Source organism: Rutidosis leptorrhynchoides, chromosome 9 (genome assembly GCF_046630445.1).
Source record: "Rutidosis leptorrhynchoides isolate AG116_Rl617_1_P2 chromosome 9, CSIRO_AGI_Rlap_v1, whole genome shotgun sequence".
Classification (NCBI taxonomy): domain Eukaryota; kingdom Viridiplantae; phylum Streptophyta; class Magnoliopsida; order Asterales; family Asteraceae; genus Rutidosis; species Rutidosis leptorrhynchoides.
Window position 1 is genome coordinate 296,360,973 of NC_092341.1, and position 21,116 is coordinate 296,382,088.

Here is a 21,116-nt window from a genome sequence, read left to right on the forward strand (position 1 = left end):
GCATATGACATGATCACACAGTTGAAGGAGATGTTCCTTCAACAAGCTCGTGTCGAGCGCTTTGAAACGGTCTGAGCGCTTCATGCATGTCGGATGGACGACTCCCAATCCGTTTCATCTTATGTCCTTAAGATGAAAAGCCTAATTGATTGAGCAAACCGTCTAAATTGCAACGTGTCTAATGAATTAGCCACGGACCTTATTCTCAACTCATTGTCAAAAAGGTTTGACACATTTGTAATGAATTACAACATGAATGGTTGGGATAAAAGCATTGGCGAATTACATGCCATGCTTAAGACGGCAGAAGCAAGCATGGGTAAAAGGGCTTCACCCGTGTTTACGATCAATGAAGGCGGGTCCAAAAACAATAACACTTCTAAGCCGAAGGCAGCTAAGAGGAAAGGACCCCCCTACCAAGGCAAGGGCAAGGGAAAGGGGAAGATGTTTACCCCAACCAACAATAACAAGAAGCAAAAGATTGCTGGAAAGGCTAACCCCAAGGAAGATCCGTGCTTTGGTTGCAGTGAAATGGGTCACTGGAAACGCAACTGCCCGGTCTACCTAAAGGAGTTGAAGGAAAAGAGGGATGCAGGGCAAACCTCAGGTAATGTATATATGGTATACATTGAGCTTAGTATTACTTCTTCTAATACATGGGTATTAGACACATGATGTGGAACTCATATTTGCAATTCTTTGCAGGGGTTCAAAAGAAGTGATCAAGAAGTGGGAACAACAAGTCTCTTCATGGGAAATGGAGCAAGGGTGCAAGTGAAAGCTTAAGGAGACTTTGTTTTAAAGCTACCAAGTGGTTTGGAGCTTATTTTGAAAAATGTTTTATATGCACCCGATTTATCTCGAAACATTATTTCTGTATCCCGTTTGAAACAATATGGTTTTAATCTTAATTTCATTAATGATGATATCCATGTTTCTTTAGATAATGTGTTCTATTTTAAGGCCTCGCCTTCAAATGGTATTTATGAATTGGTTCATGATGACACATCATACAATAGCTCAATGTTCCATGCAAACACCAAGAAACTCAAAAGGGATTTGAGTGATTCATACTTATGGCATTGTCGCCTTGGTCACATAAACAAGAATCGAATGCATACACTTCAAAAGAATGGCCTTTTGAAATCAAATGAACTAGACTCGTTTGATGTATGTGAATCTTGTTTACAAGGAAAAATGACTAAAGCACCTTTCAAAGGGACCTATGAAAGGGCTAAGGACTTATTGGGATTAATACATGCGGATGTATGTGGACCCTTTAAGCCCATAACTAGGAATGGTGAAAGATACTTCGTTACTTTCATTGATGACTTCAGTCGTTTCGGATATGTCTACTTATTAAGACATAAGGACGAAACTTTTGAAGCATTCAAGGAATATCAAAACGAAGTACAAAATCAACTCAATAAGACAATCAAGGTACTTCGTACCGATAGAGGAGGTGAATACCTAAGCGACACTTTCCAAGATCATCTTAGAAGTTGTGGAATTATCTCGCAACTTACTCCACCCGGGACACCACAGCTTAATGGTGTGTCCGAAAGGAGGAATCGAACCCTAATGGATATGGTTTGATCTATGATGGCTAGAAGCTCGTTACCTCTATCATTTTGGGGTTATTGTCTATGCTCCGTGGCTCGTATTCTAAATATGGCCCCAACCAAGAAAGTGGAACGAACTCCTCATGAGATGTGGTTTGGAAAACCTCCATCTCTATCATACTTAAAGGTATGGGGATGTGTAGCTTATCCTAAGTGTTACGTCCCTAATAAGTTAAATGCTCGATCCACAAAGTGTATCTTCATAGGATATCCCAAGGATAATATGGGATATTATTTCTATGATCCTTCTGAACAGAATGTATTTGTTGCTCAGAAGGCTGAATTCCTTGAAACTAAGTTCCTAATGGAAGGTGATAGTGAAAGGAAGATAGATCTTGAGGAGGTTCAAGATCAAGTAGATGATACACAATTGGTTGATACTAGCACTCAACATGAAAATGTTGAGAATAATCAAATGGATGATTAAAATACACAAGATGTTCGCAGATCTGGTAGGATTAGTAATCCTCCTGAGAGATATGGGTTTCTCATGGATGGTTGCTATGTGGTTGATTTGGATGAACCAACAAACTACCAATATGCTTTATCAAGGATTGATAAGGATAAATGGCAGGAAGCCATGAACGCTGAGATGCAATCCATGTATGAAAACCAAGTTTGGGAACTGGTTGTACAACCTACTGGCTCAAGGCTAGTTGATTGTAAATGGCTTTTCAAAATGAAAACCGACATACATGGAAACTTGGATACATATAAAGCTAGACTTGTAGCAAAAGGTTTCACTCAAACTCAAGGGGTTGACTATGATGAAACTTTTTCGCCTGTGGCAATGCTAAAGTCTATTAGGATATTATTTGCCATTGCTGCTCATTATGATTATGAAATATGGCAAATGGATGTCAAGACCGTTTTCCTAAATGGATATCTTGTGGAAGATGTCTATATAGTTCAGCCTGAAGGTTTTGTTGATCCGAAATATCCTAAAAAGGTATGCAAGTTAAAGAAGTCAATCTACGGATTGAAACAAGCATCTAGAATGTGGAATCATCGTTTTAATGAGGAAGCCGAGAAATTTGGCTTCATTAAAAATGGTGATGAAGCTTGTGTATATAAGAAAGCTAGTGGGAACACTATCATGTTCCTTGTACTATATGTGGATGATATATTGTTATTTGGAAATGATATTCCGGCAATGCAAGGAGTTAAAACTTGGCTAAGTAAATGCTTCTCCATTAAGGATCTTGGAGAAGCACAATACGTTTTGGGGATTGGGATCTACAGGAATAGATTCAAGAAACTGATAGGTTTGAATCAAAGTGCATACATTGAAAAGGTCTTGAAAAGGTTCAAGATGGAGAACTCTAAGAGTGGTTTGGTACCTATTCAAAGAGGAACGCCTCTCAGTTCATCTCAGTGCCCTACCACGAAAGATGAACAAGAGAGAATGAAGAGAGTCCCTTATGCATCTGCTATTGGGTCAATCATGTATGCAATGATATGCACTAGACCGGATGTGTCATGCGCCCTAAGCTTGACAAGTAGATACCAGAATAACCCAGGAAATAGTCATTGGATTGCGGTTAAAAGTATATTGAAATACCTTAGGAGGACTAAGGATATGTTTCTAATATATGGATCTGGTGAGGAGGAACTCGCTGTAAAAGGTTACGTGGACGCGAGTTTCCAAACTGATCGAGATGATTCTCGATCACAGTCCGGTTATGTATTTACGTTAAATGGAGGTGCGGTCTCTTGGAAGAGTTCAAAACAGGATGTTGTTGCATTATCCACTACAGAGTCGGAGTACATTGCCGCCTCATTGGCAGCTCAGGAAGCTGCATGGATGAAGAAATTCATCGACGACTCAGGAGTAGTCCCTTCCATTCAGGACCCTCTTGAGATCTTTTGTGACAACGAGGGTGCGATTGCTCAAATCAAAGAACCTCGTGCTCACCAAAAGACCCGTCACATTGAGCGGAGATTCAACTACATAAGGGATGAAGTTGAAAAGGGAAAGATATGTATTCGCAAAGTTCACACAGATCTTAATATAACGGATCCTCTCACGAAGCTCTTACATGGATCAAAACATACAGGACATGTTTGTGCATTAGGGCTTCGATATTCTAGTGATTGGTCATGATCTGTTTTAAGTATTGTAATGGAACGAAATTGTTCAAACTCATTAATATAATTATGGTATTAATTTATTTTGAGTTATGTTCCTATTTTGCATATTTAATCCATGAATAAGTAAATATTCTAAATTCTGTAGTTGATCACATTTGTGGGAGCAAGTGTGAGGTTTAGACTATTATGAACTTAGATTGGTATACATTCACGGACTGAATGTGGGGCAAGGTTGCTACCAAGGTTCATAGATATTTGTGGGATACAAATATTGGAAGACCCGCTCTCAAGATTCACTAAATGGAGCCTTTGTGGTTGATCACATGTAATCTTGAGTAAAGGCGAATATCATTGTATCCTCTGACCTGAGATGCATATTAGGTTCAGATATTTACCAAGTATTGTGCCTTGATTCTTTCCTTCGCTATTCTGAAATATGGTAGTTCATAAGGAAGAGCTCGGGTATAATGCAAGGTGTATATTTAGGACGTATGTAGTCAAGATGGAATTTGTCCCTCTTATTCGTTGAGAGTCAGATGTCTAAGGCCTGATAAAGTTAAATCTAAAAGAGAGTGATCACTCCGTGTCTCTTGGATTTAACATGACATCTAGGACGAAAGGATAGAATGAAAGATTCACCTATTCATATTCAAGATAGGAACTCGAAAGGGATGATGTTATTGAATGGCACTAAGTCATAACATATTGGGGGTGATGGACGGTCGTTAGGTGGTATCCATCACTTGCATTAATTTCTTATGTTTCTCGTGCAAGTGGGAGATTGAAGGTATTTCGTATGCCCGAGAGACATATTAAATTAATGTGGCTAATATGTTTTGATCCAAGTCGGGTCATACCCAATAACAAGCTTACCGACACCTTAATCGTATTTTGATCTTAACGATTGGATCGTTGATTAAATTACGCAACACTTGAGATTTAAGAAAAATGGTTTTCTTAAATAAAATTACTTGATGTGTATATAAATTATGGTATAATTTATATAATAAGAATTTAATTATTTATAGGTTAAATAATTAATAAAGTTATGTTACATTTTATAAAATTGGTTTTATAAAATAAAGAAAACATAACTTATAATATGGAATTCATAAAAATGAGTTTTATAAATATGTATACATAATTTTATAGAATGCAAGTTTATAAAGTGTGTTTTATAAAATCTAATTTTATAAAAACAACTTTATAAAATGTGCAAGTATATAAAATGTGTCTAGTTTATAAAATCATTTTATAATAATGTGAGTGGCTTTGGAAGTGAAGTAAGCATGCTTAGATCCCTTTTCTTGGTCAATTACAAGGGCCATTCTTCTATAACATGCAAGGCTTGACTCATTCCAAGAGAACACTTGAAAATACACATCAAAAGAGAGCAAAAAAAAACTGCACAACACCTTCATTCAGGCTGCTGGCTGCCGTGGCCTGTTTGTGTTCAAAAGGGGTTCAACATTTGTTTTTTGGAAGCTCTAATCAAGTGCTAATAAGTCCTAACTAAAGTGCAAAGGTTTGGTAATTAAAGGCTTGGGGTATTACACACTTGAGGCTTCAAGTTAGAAGCTCTATTCTCCATCATCTTCATCACTTATCAACAAGCTTAGAGTAGGTATAATCTCCTTTCTTACTTGTAGTTTGTAAGTATATTTCATAACTTGATCCTAATTGGGATTTAACTTTAATTGGTTAAAGATTAACAAGTTATAAATCGGGTTTTACATGCTTCCGCTAAGTTTGATTCTTATTATGTTTTAAGCATTTTGAAACTTGTTAAATCCCAACATCTGGAACCTCTTCTTCTTCCGGTTCCTCTTCTTCCGATTCCTCTTCTTTCGGTTCCTCTTCTTCTGGTTCCTCTTCGGAAATTTGTGAATCTTCCCAATATATATTCGACTCTTCATTATTATTAGGTGAGTCGATGGAATTTGTACTAGAGGTAGACATCTATCACACAATATCAAACTCGTTAAGAGATTAATATATCACATAATATTTACATGTTAACAATATGTAGTTTCCAACAAAAAGTGTTAATCAAGCATTTTTAAAGAAAACACGGTCGAAGTCCAGACTCACTAATGCATCCTAACAACTCGGTAAGACACAGTAATGCAATTTCTGGTTCTCTAAGACTAACGCTCTGATACCAACTGAAATGTCCCGTTCATGATAATTATAAACCTTTCATATTAATTGATTTCGTTGCGAGGTTTTGGCCTCTATATGAGACGTTTTTCAAAGACTGCATTCGATTTTTGAAACAAATCATAACCTTTATATTTGCTATAAAGGTTTAAAATATTACTAAGATTATCAAATAATGATAATCTAAAATGTAGCGTTTTCACACGACCATTACATAATAGTTTACAATAATATTACACAACAACTTAAGTCTTCGAATGCAGTTTTTAAACAATATTGTACAAGCATGCAGGCTCCAATCCTGTCTTTATTTAGCATGCAACAGCGGAAGCTCATAATAATCACCTGAGAATAAACATGCTTTAAACGTCAACAAAAATGTTGGTGAGTTATAGGTTTAACCTATATATTTATCAATCGTAATAATAGACCACAAGATTTCCTTTTTATTTCTCATAAATACACATCTTATATCAGGCATTTCGCAAACTGCATAGAGATAAAAATCATTCATATGGTGAACACCTGGTAACCGACCTTAACAAGATGCATATAGAATATCCCCATCATTCCGGGATAACTTCGGACATGATAAATTCGAAGTACTAAAGCATCTGCGACATGGATGGGGCTTGTTGGGACCGATAGATCTATCTTTAGGATTCGCGTCAATTAGAGTGTATGTTCCCTAATTCTTAGATTACCAGACTAAAAGGGCATATTCGGTTTAATAATTCAACCATAGAATGTAGTTTCACGTACTTGTGTCTATTTTGTAAAACATTTAAAAAATTTTGCATGTATTCTCATTCCAAAAATATTAGATTTTAAAAGTGGGACTATAACTCACTTTCACAGATTATTACTTCGTCGGAAAATTACACTTGGCCACTGGTTGATTCACGAACCTATAACAAATAAATACATATATATCAAAGTATGATCGAAATATATATTCACAATATGTTTTATTATGTTGTAATGATTTAAGTTTATTAAGTTAACAGTCCAACGTTCGTAGTCCACAATTAGTTGTCCATAGTTAGTAGTACAGAAATAAATCAATATATATTATCTCGAATCAATCCACGACCAAGTGTATACAAGTCTCAGACTCGATCACAACTCAACGTATATATATTATTTTGGAATCAACCTCAACCCTGTATAGCTAACTCGAACATTACCGCATATAGAGTGTCTATGGTTGTTCCAAATAATATATATAGATGACGTCGATATGATATGTCAAAACATAGTATACGTGTCTATGGTCTATCAAGATTACATAATATATGTTAGAATACATGTATAATACAATATAAGTTAGTTAGGATATGGTTAGTATAGATTTTTGTCAATTCATCCCGTAGTCAAATTAACCATTTTTAACCAATTTTGTTTTACCCATAACTTCTTCGTTTTAAATCCGTTTTGAGTGAATCAACTTGCTATGGTTTCATATTGAACTGTATTTTATGAAACTAAACAGAAAAAGTATAGGTTTATAGTCGAAAATACAGGTTACAAGTCATTTTTGTAGAGGTAGTCATTTCAGTCGAAAAAATGACGTCTTGATGACCATTTTGAAAAACATATTTTCACTTTGAGTTTAACCATGATTTTTGGATATAGTTTCATGTTCATAAGAAAAATCATTTTTTCAGAAGAATAACTTTTAAATCAAAGTTTATCATAGTTTTTAATTATCTAACCCAAAACAGCCCCCGGTTTTACTACGACGGCGTATATCCGGTTTTACGGTGTTCTTCGTGTTTTCAGGTTTTAAATCATTAAGTTAGCATATCATATAGATATAGAATATGTGTTTAGTTGATTTTAAAAGTTAAGTTAGAAGGATTAACTTTGTTTGCGAACAAGTTTAGAATCAACTAAACTGTGTTCTAGTGATTACAAGTTTAAATCTTCGAATAAGATAGTTTTATATATATGAATCGAATGATGTTATGAACATAATTACTACCTCAAGTATAGTAGGTAAACCTACTGGAAGTGACAAGATTTGATCTAGCTTCAAAGGATCTTGGATGACTTGGAAGTTCTTGAAGTAGAATCACGACACGAAAACAAATTCAAGTAAGATTTATACTCGAATTAAGATTGTTATAGTTATAGAAATTGAATCAAAGTTTGAATATGAGTATTACCTTGAATTAGAGAGATAACCTACTGTAAATAACAAAGGTTTCTTGATCCTAGATGATTGCTTGGAATGGATTAGAAAGCTTGGAAGTAAACTTGCAAACTTGGAAGTGTTCGTGATTTTATGAAACTAGAACTTATAGAATTTATGAAGAACACTTAGAACTTGAAGATAGAACTTGAGAGAGATCAATTAGATGAAGAAAATTGAAGAATGAAAGTGTTTGTATGTGTTTTTTGTCGTGGCTCATGGATTAGATATAAAGGATGTGTAAGTTTGTTTTCTTGTAAATAATTCATGAATGAATTATAAATTTTTTTGTAATTTTGTGAGATATTTCATGCTAGTTGCCAAATGATGGTTCTCACATGTTTGATGACTCATTAAGGCTACTAAGAGTTGATAATTGAAGTGTATATACCAATAGTATATACATCTAGGAGCTGTGTATTGTACGAGCATGAATACGGGTGCATACGAGTAGAATTGTTGATGAAAATGAATGAGAATGTAATTGTAAGCATTTTTGTTAAGTAGAAGTACTTTGATATGTGTCATGAAGTCTTTCAAAAGTGTAATATTACATCTTAATACACTACATGTAAATGCATTTTAACGGAGTCGTTAAGTCATCGTTAGTCGTTACATGTAAGTGTTGCTTTGAAACCTTTAAGTTAACGATTTCGTTAAATGTAAATAATCCCATTGTTAATATATTTAATGAGATGTTAAATTGTTACATTATCATGATAACATAATGTATTAATATATCTTAATATGATATATAAATAGTAAGACGTTATTACAACGATAATCGTTACATATAGATATCGTTTTGAATTCCTTAAGTTAGTAGTCTTGTTTTATGTATATAGTTTGTTGTTAATATACATAATGAGATACTTAAATATAATTTCATCATGTTAAACATATCTATATGTCCATATATATATATATATATATATATATATATATATATATATATATATATATATATATATATATATATATATATATATATATATATATATATATATATATATATATATATATATATATATATATTAACATGTCATATACGAGTTATAACGTTCGTGAATCATCAGACAAACTGGGTGGTCAAACGTTAACACAAAATCCGTTTCAAGTAATCAAGTCTTAACAAGTTTGATTGCTTAACATGTTGGAAACATTTATTCATGTAAATATTAATCTCATATAATATATAATCATGGAAAAGTTCGGGTCACTACAGCTAATGCAGGTAATTTACAGTATTATTGTCCATTAACACAGTCTCAAAATATAATTGTCGCAAATGGCCATGGAATCCCAATCAAAGGATTTGGACAATCACAAATCCCTAATACTTCTCGTCCTATATACCTATGAAATATTCTTCATGCCCCTAACCTCATTAAAAATCTTATTTCTGTTCGTCGTTTATCAACTGACAATAATATCTTGTTAGAATTTGATCCTTTTGGTTTTACTGTGAAGGATTTTCCGCAGGGCACACCGGTCCTGAGATGCAATAGTACTAGTGATCTTTACCCAGTTTCTTCTCAACTACTCAGCAACTTGTCTTCACCTTCAGCGTTTACTGCTTTATCTTCGCATTTATGGCATCATTGACTCGGTCATCCTGGCGTTGATGTTCTACGTATTCTTAGTAATAAAAAGTTTATTGATTGTAATAAACCTTCAATTAATAATACTTGTCAAGCTTGTGTGTTTGGAAAACAAATCAAATTACCATTTGTTTCTTCTTCTTCTTCTTCTATTTCTTTATCACCATTTGACATTGTACACAGTGATTTATGGACAAGTCCCATTCCTAGTACTTCCGGTCATAAATACTATATACTTTTTCTTGATAATTACTCTAACTTTCTTTGGACGTATCCCATTAATAATAAATCCGATGTTTTCTCTACATTTCTCACTTTTTCCAAATACATACGTACACAATTTGAAAAGCCTATCAAATCATTCCAATGTGACAATGGTACAGAATATAATAACAAACAATTTCATAAATTTTGTGCCGATAATGGTATGACTTTCCGTTTCTCTTGTCCATACTCTTCACCTCAAAATGGTAAATCCGATCGCAAAATTCGAGCTATAAACAACATCATCCGCACACTTCTTGCTCATGCATCCTTACCTTTATCTTTCTGGCATCACACGCTCAACATGGCCACATATCTTCTAAACATCATGCCTAGTAGACTTCTCCACTACAAAACTCCAACTCAACTCCTTTATGGTCGTGTACCATCATACTCTCATCTCCGCACCTTTGGTTGTTTATGTTACCCATTACTACCATCTCCCACTAGAAATAAACTCCAACCACGTTCTACTCCTTGTGTGTTTCTCGGTTATCCTCCTAATCATCGTGGCTACATTTGTTACGATTATCACTCAAAGAAATTCATAATCTCTCGTCATGTTCAATTCGATGAATCCATTTTCCCATTTTCTAAAATAAATCCCACTTCTACACCTTATAATATGATTACTGATCCTCCACATCCTGCCTTCACCATACCCTCACCGGCCCAATATCCACCTACGGTTAGCCCAACACACTCCACCCACTCAACTCAAAATAATTCCGCTCAGTCCACTTCTGGCCCGTCTCCGGTCCATCTATCACCAACACCAACAGTCCAATCCTCCTCTGGTCCATCTAAGGCCCATCCTTCGCCACAAAATACGATCCAGTCCGCAAATAACCAATCCGCTTCAAGCCCATCTTCGGCCCCATCATCACCTACGCACCAATCACCTTCTATGGGCCAAACAGATCCAGTCACTACAATCGGTCCACATTATCTTCTATACCGCAAATCATTCCCGATCACTCTTTTGATCCTTCTGATTCCAACATAAGTCCACCACCAACTCGCACAATAATAACACGTAGTATGACCGGTGTTCATAAACCGAAAGTTCCTTTTAATCTTTTCGCTACTACTTCTTTGTCTCCCATTCCTCGTACACCTAAAGACGCCATTTCTGACCCTAACTGGCACATGGCTATGACCGACAAATATAAGGCTTTAATAGACAATAATACTTGGTTACTTGTACCACGGTCACCAGATATGCATGTAATTCGCAATATGTGGATTTTAGACATAAGTTGAAATCTGACGGTACATTAGAAAGATACAAAGCACGTCTCGTTGGTGATGGTCGCTCTCAAACTGTTGGTGTAGATTGTAATGAGACGTTTAGTCCCGTTATTAAGCCTGCAACCATTCGTCTTGTTTTATCGATTGCATTATCTAAAGCATGGAACATTAATCAGCTAGATGTAAAGAATGCTTTTTTGCATGGTACCTTAAATGAGACTGTATACATGCACCAATCTTGTAACAACCCAAACCGTAACCGACCGAACACGACAAAATTTCAAGCAAAAAAAAAAATTTTCTGGTGCAGGCCATCTGCGCAGCGCGCCAGGTGGCCGCGCGGCGCGCCAATTCACCTGGACAGCCCGCTGTCCCCGGAAGTCTATTTAACGAAAATGTTTGACTAGTTCCCGACATTTTTAGCCAAAACGCTTTTAACCATACATTCATATAAGTAAAACTAGCACATAACTAAGGTTTGAGCGAGTTTTACAAAGTGGGGCCCACACGTGCCCAAAACGCCACTAAGTTTAAAATACAATGTTTAATACAAATTAGAGTTTCGACCACAAAAGTTTTAATTGCCAAACGACACAACGAGCATGGTATTTGGGGTTAAACTACCCAAGTCTCGGTCAAACTCCAAGCCATAACCCAAAAGTGCTTCCTAATCATCGAAGCGGGAAACTCAATCCAAGGTAATGCCCTTACCCTTGTCCACGCACGATCCTATAAAAAGGTAAACAACGAGAGGGTAAGCAAAGCTTAGTGAGCAAAATAATTATACATATACATATATAATCTACCTACTTGCATCACTTACACAACATCATACGCGGGATCAACAATTCGACAATCATGCAACAATAATATGCATATACCAATAACCGCATTTCCACAAGTAGCTAATAATACAATAGCATACGATTCATAATTAAATACTTTCAATACATAATTCACGCAACCTTGGTTAACCAATTCGAACAAGGGAAACGGTACATACAAGACCGTTGGAGTTCGTAACATCCGTTAGTGCTACTTAATCAACGCGTAGTCACTAATCCCCCGGGTGATGTCTTAAACAACGCGACTCACTCACCCATTACAATGTGGCGTCTTAAACAACGCGACGATTCCACATGCCATTCAATACGATGGATGGTGTCTTAAACAACGCGACATCCCCTCCATTACATTGTGGTGTCTTAAACAACGCGACATCCACTTCTTTACCATGTGGTGTCTTAAACAACGCGACAATGCCACATTCATACGACACAAATAAGTACATTATATATACATACGCATAATTATTCCACTCACCTTAAACCTTCGGTGATTATTAAACCAAGCTTGAATTCCAAGGTAACGTACCTATTTCACAAGCATATAATCAATCAATCGACTTGGCCTAAACTCATAACACACACATCATCCTAGGTCATCTTGACCCATTTTGACACTTAACCCTAATTTGGGTCATTCTTACCAAAAACCCTAACTCTTGGCACTCAAGGCCTTCATACACTTTAAATCACTAGGTTTTAACACAAAACACTAACGTTAACCAAATCTTGGTCCATTTTGACCCGTTTGACTCAATAAAAGTCAATACACCCACTTTGGGTCATTTATACCCAAATCACACCCATTTTCACTTCCTTAAGGTATTCTAGCAAATTATTAGCCAATTAGGGTTTCATAACAACAATTAATACTTTTAAAACCCTAGCTAACCCATTATTGAGCCTACATAACCCAATTTACCCAAGAACACCCAATTTACCCAAAAATGGGTCTTAATGTTCATCTTCACACAAACCCTAACCCATACACGAAATCAAAACAAGAATTGAAAGTTAAGGCATACCACAACTATCAAAATGTAGCAAATGACGAGATGAACAACTTTAGAACTTGGGCTTTAGCAAGAAACCCTCTTCTTCCTCTTCAAAGTGAGCTTTCCCTCTCTAAAACTCACTCTCTCACTAAAATAAATTGGGAGGTGATAAGGTTGGTGAACAAGGGAGTAAATGAGCTCCCAACTACTGAACCAAGCATTAAACTCGGCCTTGATGTGAATTTACCAAAATACCCCCAAAATATCTAATTTAAAAAGAGAAAGGGATCTGTCACAGACAGTTGGCGCGGCGCGCCACAAGGCCGCGCGGCGCGCAACCCTGCCAGTTCAGCTCCTTTTGTATTTTAAATACACGCAACAGAACCCCGTTTCAAGTACCGTACATTACACTTATATACACATATGTACACTATAAATAATCGGGTCTTACAACTCTTCCCCACTTATTCAGATTGCGACCTCGCAATCCATGCCGCATGACAAGCGGGAAGATAAACCAACACAAACTCTTCAGGTTCCCAAGTGAACTCGGAACCCTTATTCCGCCGCCATTGAACTTTAAAAGTCCTAACCTCCTTATGCCTCAACCTCTTGACCTTTTCATCAAGTATTGCAATTGGCTCTTCAACATACTCCAACTTATTGTTTAGCTCAATTTCATCTAAAGGCATCCATGAAGAATCATCCGCAAGGCACTTACGGAGGTGAGAAACATGAAACGTGTTATGGATCCCCGCAAGCTCTTCGGGCAATTCCAATCGATATGCAACTTCACCAACACGAGCTAAAACTTTAAACGGTCCAATAAACCGAGGAGCTAACTTTCCCCGTTTTCGAAATCGAATAATACCCTTCCATGGCGAAACCTTAAGCATAACCATGTCGCCCTCTTGGAATTCGATTGTTCGTCTACGTTTATCGGCATACGACTTTTGCCTATCTTGAGCCTTTTTCAAATGCTCCCGGATAATATCAATCTTGTTATTCGTCTCTAGAACCAAATCGGTACTCCCGATTTCCCTTTGTCCCACTTCTCCCCAACAAATGGGAGTTCGACATCTTCGACCATAAAGCATCTCGTACGGTGGCATCCCGATACTAGTATGAAAACTATTATTGTACGAAAATTCCACCAAAGGTAGATGCTCATCCCAACTACCACCGAAATCGATAATGCACGCCCGTAACATATCTTCCAAAGTTTGGTTCGTACGTTCGGTTTGACCGTCCGTTTGAGGATGATACGCCGTGCTCAACTTTAATTGTGTACCCATATCTTCGTGAAACTTTTCCCAAAATCGAGATGTAAAACGGGTATCTCGATCCGAAATAATAGATATAGGAACGCCATGTCGCGAGACCACTTCCTTGATAAACAACTTAGCCAAGGCCTCCGACGATATTGCTTCTTTAATGGGGAGAAACAAAGCACTTTTCGTCAACCGATCCACTATAACCCAAATCGAATCATATTGAGTTCTCGCCGCCTTAGGTAATTTAGTGATGAAGTCCATGGTAATGTGCTCCCATTTCCATTTCGGGATCTCTAACGGTTGCAACTTACCATACGGCTTTTGATGTTCGGCTTTAACTTGCAAACAAGTAACACATCGTTCAACGTATTTTACAACATCGCGTTTCATGCCCGGCCACCAATAATCTTTCTTCAAGTCATGATACATTTTCGTCGCGCCCGGATGAATGGAATATTTCGACTTATGTGCTTCATCGAGTAGCACCCGTCGGTAATCACCCGTCTTAGGCACCCACACCCTTCTTTGAAAGGACAACAAACCCCGCGGACCCATAGTAATAAACTCCGATTGGCCCACAATTCGTTCCGTGTGCTTATCGTGAACATAAGCCTCTATTTGGTCTTCACCCATCTTTTCAAGAAAGTCGTTAGTGATAATCAAACGTAACGATGTTATACGTATCGCCGGATGTTGAGTCTTTCGACTTAACGCATCCGCGACCACATTCGCCTTACCCGGATGGTAAAGTATCTCACAATCATAATCTTTCACCACATCCATCCATCTACGTTGACGATAATTCAAATCCCTTTGAGTAAAAAGGTGTTTCAAATTCTTATGATCCGAATATATCGTACACTTGACACCATACAAGTAGTGGCGCCAAATTTTCAACGCATGCACAACCGCCGCCATTTCAAGATCATGAGTCGGGTACCTCGTTTCGTGTTCCTTTAATTGCCGAGAGGCATAAGCAATGACTCTACCCCTCTGCATAAGAACGCACCCGAGCCCATTTAAGGAAGCATCACAATAAACCACCATGTCTTCGACGCCTTCCGGTAACACTAACACCGGAGCTTGACACAACTTCTCTTTCAATAATTGAAAAGCAATTTCTTGCTCGTTTTCCCAATTGAACTTAGCACTCTTCCTCGTCAACTTTGTTAATGGAGAAGCAATCTTAGAAAAGTCTTGGATAAACCGACGATAATAACCGGCCAATCCGAGAAAACTTCGGATCTCCGTGGGCGTAGTCGGTCGTCCCCAACTCTTCACCGTCTCAATCTTCCCCGGATCCACTTGGATACCGCTTTCGTTCACAATGTGACCAAGGAATTGAACCTCCCTTAGCCAAAATTCACATTTAGAGAACTTTGCATACAACTTCTCTTTTCTTAGCGTCTTCAAAACTTCACGCAAGTGACGTTCATGTTCGTGCATACTTTTCGAGTAGACTAGTATGTCGTCAATGAATACAATAACCGACTTGTCCAACATAGGTTGGCACACCCGGTTCATAAGATCCATGAATGCCGCCGGTGCATTCGTAAGACCGAAGGGCATAACTACAAATTCATAATGCCCGTAACGCGTTCGGAAAGCCGTTTTCTCAATATCTTCCTCACGGACCCGCATTTGGTGATAGCCGGACCGTAAGTCGATCTTAGAGAAATACGTTGCGCCTTGAAGTTGATCAAACAAATCGTCGATCCTAGGTAACGGATAGCGATTCTTGATCGTCACTTTATTCAACTCACGGTAATCGATGCACATACGCATACTACCGTCTTTCTTTTTCACAAATAAGACCGGAGCGCCCCATGGCGAAGCACTCGGTCGGATAAAACCCTTCTCGAGCAATTCTTGAATTTGATTCAATAACTCTTGCATCTCCGTTGGTGCTAAACGATAAGGAGTTTTAGCAATGGGGGTAGCCCCCGGAACCAACTCGATGCGAAATTCGACTTGTCTTTCCGCCGGGACACCCGGTAACTCATCCGGAAAGACATCCTCAAACTCATTAACTACCGGAATTTCACGAATTGGTGGTGGCTCATTACGAGTGTCGACAACATGAGCAAGGAAAGCCATACCACCGGTAACAACGTGACGTCGTGCCCGAGCAAAAGTGCATATCGGCACCGATCTCATTCGTTTGTCACCATGAATAATCATCTCTCCCCCACTTGGTGTCTTTACACGAATAAACTTGTCGTGGCATGCAATATCGGCTCTATAACGATCGAGCCAATCCATACCAACGACAACATCAAAATCACCCAAAGTCATCGGAATAAGATCAATTTCGAAACTTTCGGCGCCAAACACAACATTGCAATTTTTACACACATCAACCACTAGCGCCGTCTTGCCATCCGCTATTTCAACTTCTACCGGACGACTCAACTTTACTAGCGGTTTATTTAACTTAGGCACAAATCTTGGAGATACGAAAGACAAATTAGCACCACTATCAAAAAGTATCCGAGCCGGATTAGAATTAACCATGAAAGTACCTGAAACGACTTCATTGGATTGTTTAGCTTCTTCATTAGACATCAAGTAGTTACGACCCCTAGCCGTACCCGCCGCCTTCTCTATCCGCTTAGCATTATCATTACGCAACTCGGGACACTCGGGCCGTTTGTGCCCTTCTTTACCGCAATTGAAACAAGTAAACTTGGGTGTAGTAGAGGGATTGGTGCAATCACGGGCCATATGTCCCTTTCGCCCACAATTATGGCAAGTATAACGAAACTCTCCCGGCGCACTCTTCTTGACACTTCCGACACTCTCGGTTGCACCCTTCTTTGAAAAGTTTGACTTCTTGCTTGAAAAATTTGAATGACTAGAACCTTCAAACTTTCTCTTCCTCAACACAATCGCCTCAAACCCTTTCGCCATATTAAACAACTCATCGAAGCTCTTCACCACGTTTACGCTAATCTTTTCTTGATAACTATCATTCAAGGTTCGATAGAAATCTTCTTTCAACATTTTATCATTCCCGACATACTCCGGGCAAAATTGCGTCTTGGACAAGAACACGGATTTGAGAGTGTTCAAGTCCATCGACCCTTGCCTCAAGGTACGTAGCTCGTCCTTAAGTCTTGTAAGATCGGCCGAAGTTCGGTACTCATCGAAGAACTCTGCTTTAAATTCCTCCCAAGTGAAGTCCATACATTGTTCTTCACCATAGAGTTGGATCTTAGCATCCCACCACAATTTCGCATCACCCCTTAACATGCTACAACCATACCTAGTCTTCTTGTCGGGTGGACACTCACAAGTACGGAAGGCCCCCTCCATATCGGAGATGAATCGGGCACTCTTGAGTGGGTCCCGATCGCCCTCAAAAGTAGGAGGTTGAGCATCCCTAAAGTTCTTGAAGAAAAAGTCACGCCTTCCCCCATTTTCTTCTTGAAGAGCAGTCTTAATTTGCTCCTTAACCAAAGTGACGACTTGTTCGTCAATCGTCTCGAGAAACATCTTCTTAACATCTTCGCGAAACTCCGCCTTTTGGCGTTCAAAGATGGCCTCAACCTTGGCCGTGAACTCGGGGTCCTCGCTCGTGCCCCCATTATCAAGTTCGGTGTCGTGTCCGTTTCGCGTCCTCATTCTATAAAACGGAATAGATTAAATAACGAAACGAAAGACATGACAATGCGCATCTCGCTCGACGATCATCGTACATCGCTTGTTTGACACGATTTGCACCCGTAGTAAGGGTAGCTAATCATTACTACGCGAGCACGTCGCGCTAACGCGCTAGTACAATGTCCATTTCGCTCGATGATTACTATACAACACAACCAATAATGCATGATTAGTTCACATAAACCTATGTACTAACCAAGACCCGGTCCGACCCAAAGTCCTACAAGTCCCGCACAATACGCACACAAAGGTCTAAGTCTAGGCGCCTATCTCAAGTCACCTAAATCCCTTAGACCATGCTCTGATACCACTTGTAACAACCCAAACCGTAACCGACCGAACACGACGAAATTTCAAGCAAAAAAAAAAAATTTCTGGTGCAGGCCATCTGCGCGGCGCGCCAGGTGGCCGCGCGGCGCGCCAATTCACCTGGACAGCCCGCTGTCCCCGGAAGTCTATTTAACGAAAATGTTTGACTAGTTCCCGACATTTTTAGCCAAAACGCTTTTAACCATACATTCATATAAGTAAAACTAGCACGTAACTAAGGTTTGAGCGAGTTTTACAAAGTGGGGCCCACACGTGCCCAAAACGCCACTAAGTTTAAAATACAATGTTTAATACAAATTAGAGTTTCGACCACAAAAGGTTTAATTGCCAAACGACACAACGAGCATGGTATTTGGGGTTAAACTACCCAAGTCTCGGTCAAACTCCAAGCCATAACCCAAAAGTGCTTCCTAATCATCGAAGCGGGAAACTCAATCCAAGGTAATGCCCTTACCCTTGTCCACGCACGATCCTATAAAAAGGTAAACAACGAGAGGGTAAGCAAAGCTTAGTGAGCAAAATAATTATACATATACATATATAATCTACCTACTTGCATCACTTACACAACATCATACGCGGGATCAACAATTCGACAATCATGCAACAATAATATGCATATACCAATAACCGCATTTCCACAAGTAGCTAATAATACAATAGCATACGATTCATAATTAAATACTTTCAATACATAATTCACGCAACCTTGGTTAACCAATTCGAACAAGGGAAACGGTACATACAAGACCGTTGGAGTTCGTAACATCCGTTAGTGCTACTTAATCAACGCGTAGTCACTAATCCCCCGGGTGATGTCTTAAACAACGCGACTCACTCACCCATTACAATGTGGCGTCTTAAACAACGCGACGATTCCACATGCCATTCAATACGATGGATGGTGTCTTAAACAACGCGACATCCCCTCCATTACATTGTGGTGTCTTAAACAACGCGACATCCACTTCTTTACCATGTGGTGTCTTAAACAACGCGACAATGCCACATTCATACGACACAAATAAGTACATTATATATACATACGCATAATTATTCCACTCACCTTAAACCTTCGGTGATTATTAAACCAAGCTTGAATTCCAAGGTAACGTACCTATTTCACAAGCATATAATCAATCAATCGACTTGGCCTAAACTCATAACACACACATCATCCTAGGTCATCTTGACCCATTTTGACACTTAACCCTAATTTGGGTCATTCTTACCAAAAACCCTAACTCTTGGCACTCAAGGCCTTCATACACTTTAAATCACTAGGTTTTAACACAAAACACTAACGTTAACCAAATCTTGGTCCATTTTGACCCGTTTGACTCAATAAAAGTCAATACACCCACTTTGGGTCATTTATACCCAAATCACACCCATTTTCACTTCCTTAAGGTATTCTAGCAAATTATTAGCCAATTAGGGTTTCATAACAACAATTAATACTTTTAAAACCCTAGCTAACCCATTATTGAGCCTACATAACCCAATTTACCCAAGAACACCCAATTTACCCAAAAATGGGTCTTAATGTTCATCTTCACACAAACCCTAACCCATACACGAAATCAAAACAAGAATTGAAAGTTAAGGCATACCACAACTATCAAAATGTAGCAAATGACGAGATGAACAACTTTAGAACTTGGGCTTTAGCAAGAAACCCTCTTCTTCCTCTTCAAAGTGAGCTTTCCCTCTCTAAAACTCACTCTCTCACTAAAATAAATTGGGAGGTGATAAGGTTGGTGAACAAGGGAGTAAATGAGCTCCCAACTACTGAACCAAGCATTAAACTCGGCCTTGATGTGAATTTACCAAAATACCCCCAAAATATCTAATTTAAAAAGAGAAAGGGATCTGTCACAGACAGTTGGCGCGGCGCGCCACAAGGCCGCGCGGCGCGCAACCCTGCCAGTTCAGCTCCTTTTGTATTTTAAATACACGCAACAGAACCCCGTTTCAAGTACCGTACATTACACTTATATACACATATGTACACTATAAATAATCGGGTCTTACAAATCTTATGGTTTTCGAGACTACAATAAACCTGATCATGTTTGTCTTCTGAAGCGCTCACTCTATGGTTTGAAACAAGCGCCACGTGCATGGTACCAACGGTTTGCTACGTTTGCTTATTCTATTGGCTTCATTCAAAGCAAGTCCGATAATTCATTGTTCGTATATCACCATGGCTCTCAAACCGCCTATCTACTTTTATACGTTGATGACATTATTTTGGTAGCTCCTCTACATCTCTTCGGCACACCTTAATGTCACTTTTCTCTCAGGAATTTGCGATGAAAGACCTTGGCACTCTTAGCTATTATTTGGGTATTGCCGTGACTTCCAATGAGCATGGGTTGTTTTTGAGTCAACAAACATATGCACAAGACATACTTGAACGGGCTGGTATGAAGCATTGTAACATCGTTAAAACACTAGTTGCCACAAATGGTAAGTTAAGTACATTGACAGGTGCCCCTTATAAAGACCCAACATAATTTCGCAGTCTTGCTGGTGCCCTACAGTATCTTACTTTCACTCGCCCGGACATCTCTTATGCAGTCTGTAGTGACCCGAACTTTTCCAAGTTTATATATATTAATTGAGATTGATATTTACATGATTAAATGTTTCCAACATGTTAAGCAATCAAACTTGTTAAGACTTGATTAATTGAAATATGTTTCATATAGACAATTGACCACCCAAGTTGACCGGTGATTCACGAACGTTAAAACTTGTAAAAACTATATGATGACATATATATGGATATATATATATATATATATATAGTTAACATGATAC

General features: G+C 38.3%; 1 protein-coding gene across 1 annotated transcript in view; it reads left to right on the forward strand.

Moving 5' to 3' along the window:
- The window catches only part of LOC139868889 (uncharacterized methyltransferase At1g78140, chloroplastic-like), a 98,379-nt gene that overhangs the window by 47,369 nt on the left and 29,894 nt on the right, over positions 1-21,116 (forward strand). The window contains exon 3 of the mRNA XM_071857227.1: positions 13,531-13,566. Within this exon, the coding sequence (XP_071713328.1) occupies positions 13,531-13,566 (36 nt within the window). The remainder of the gene's footprint in view (positions 1-13,530; positions 13,567-21,116) is intronic.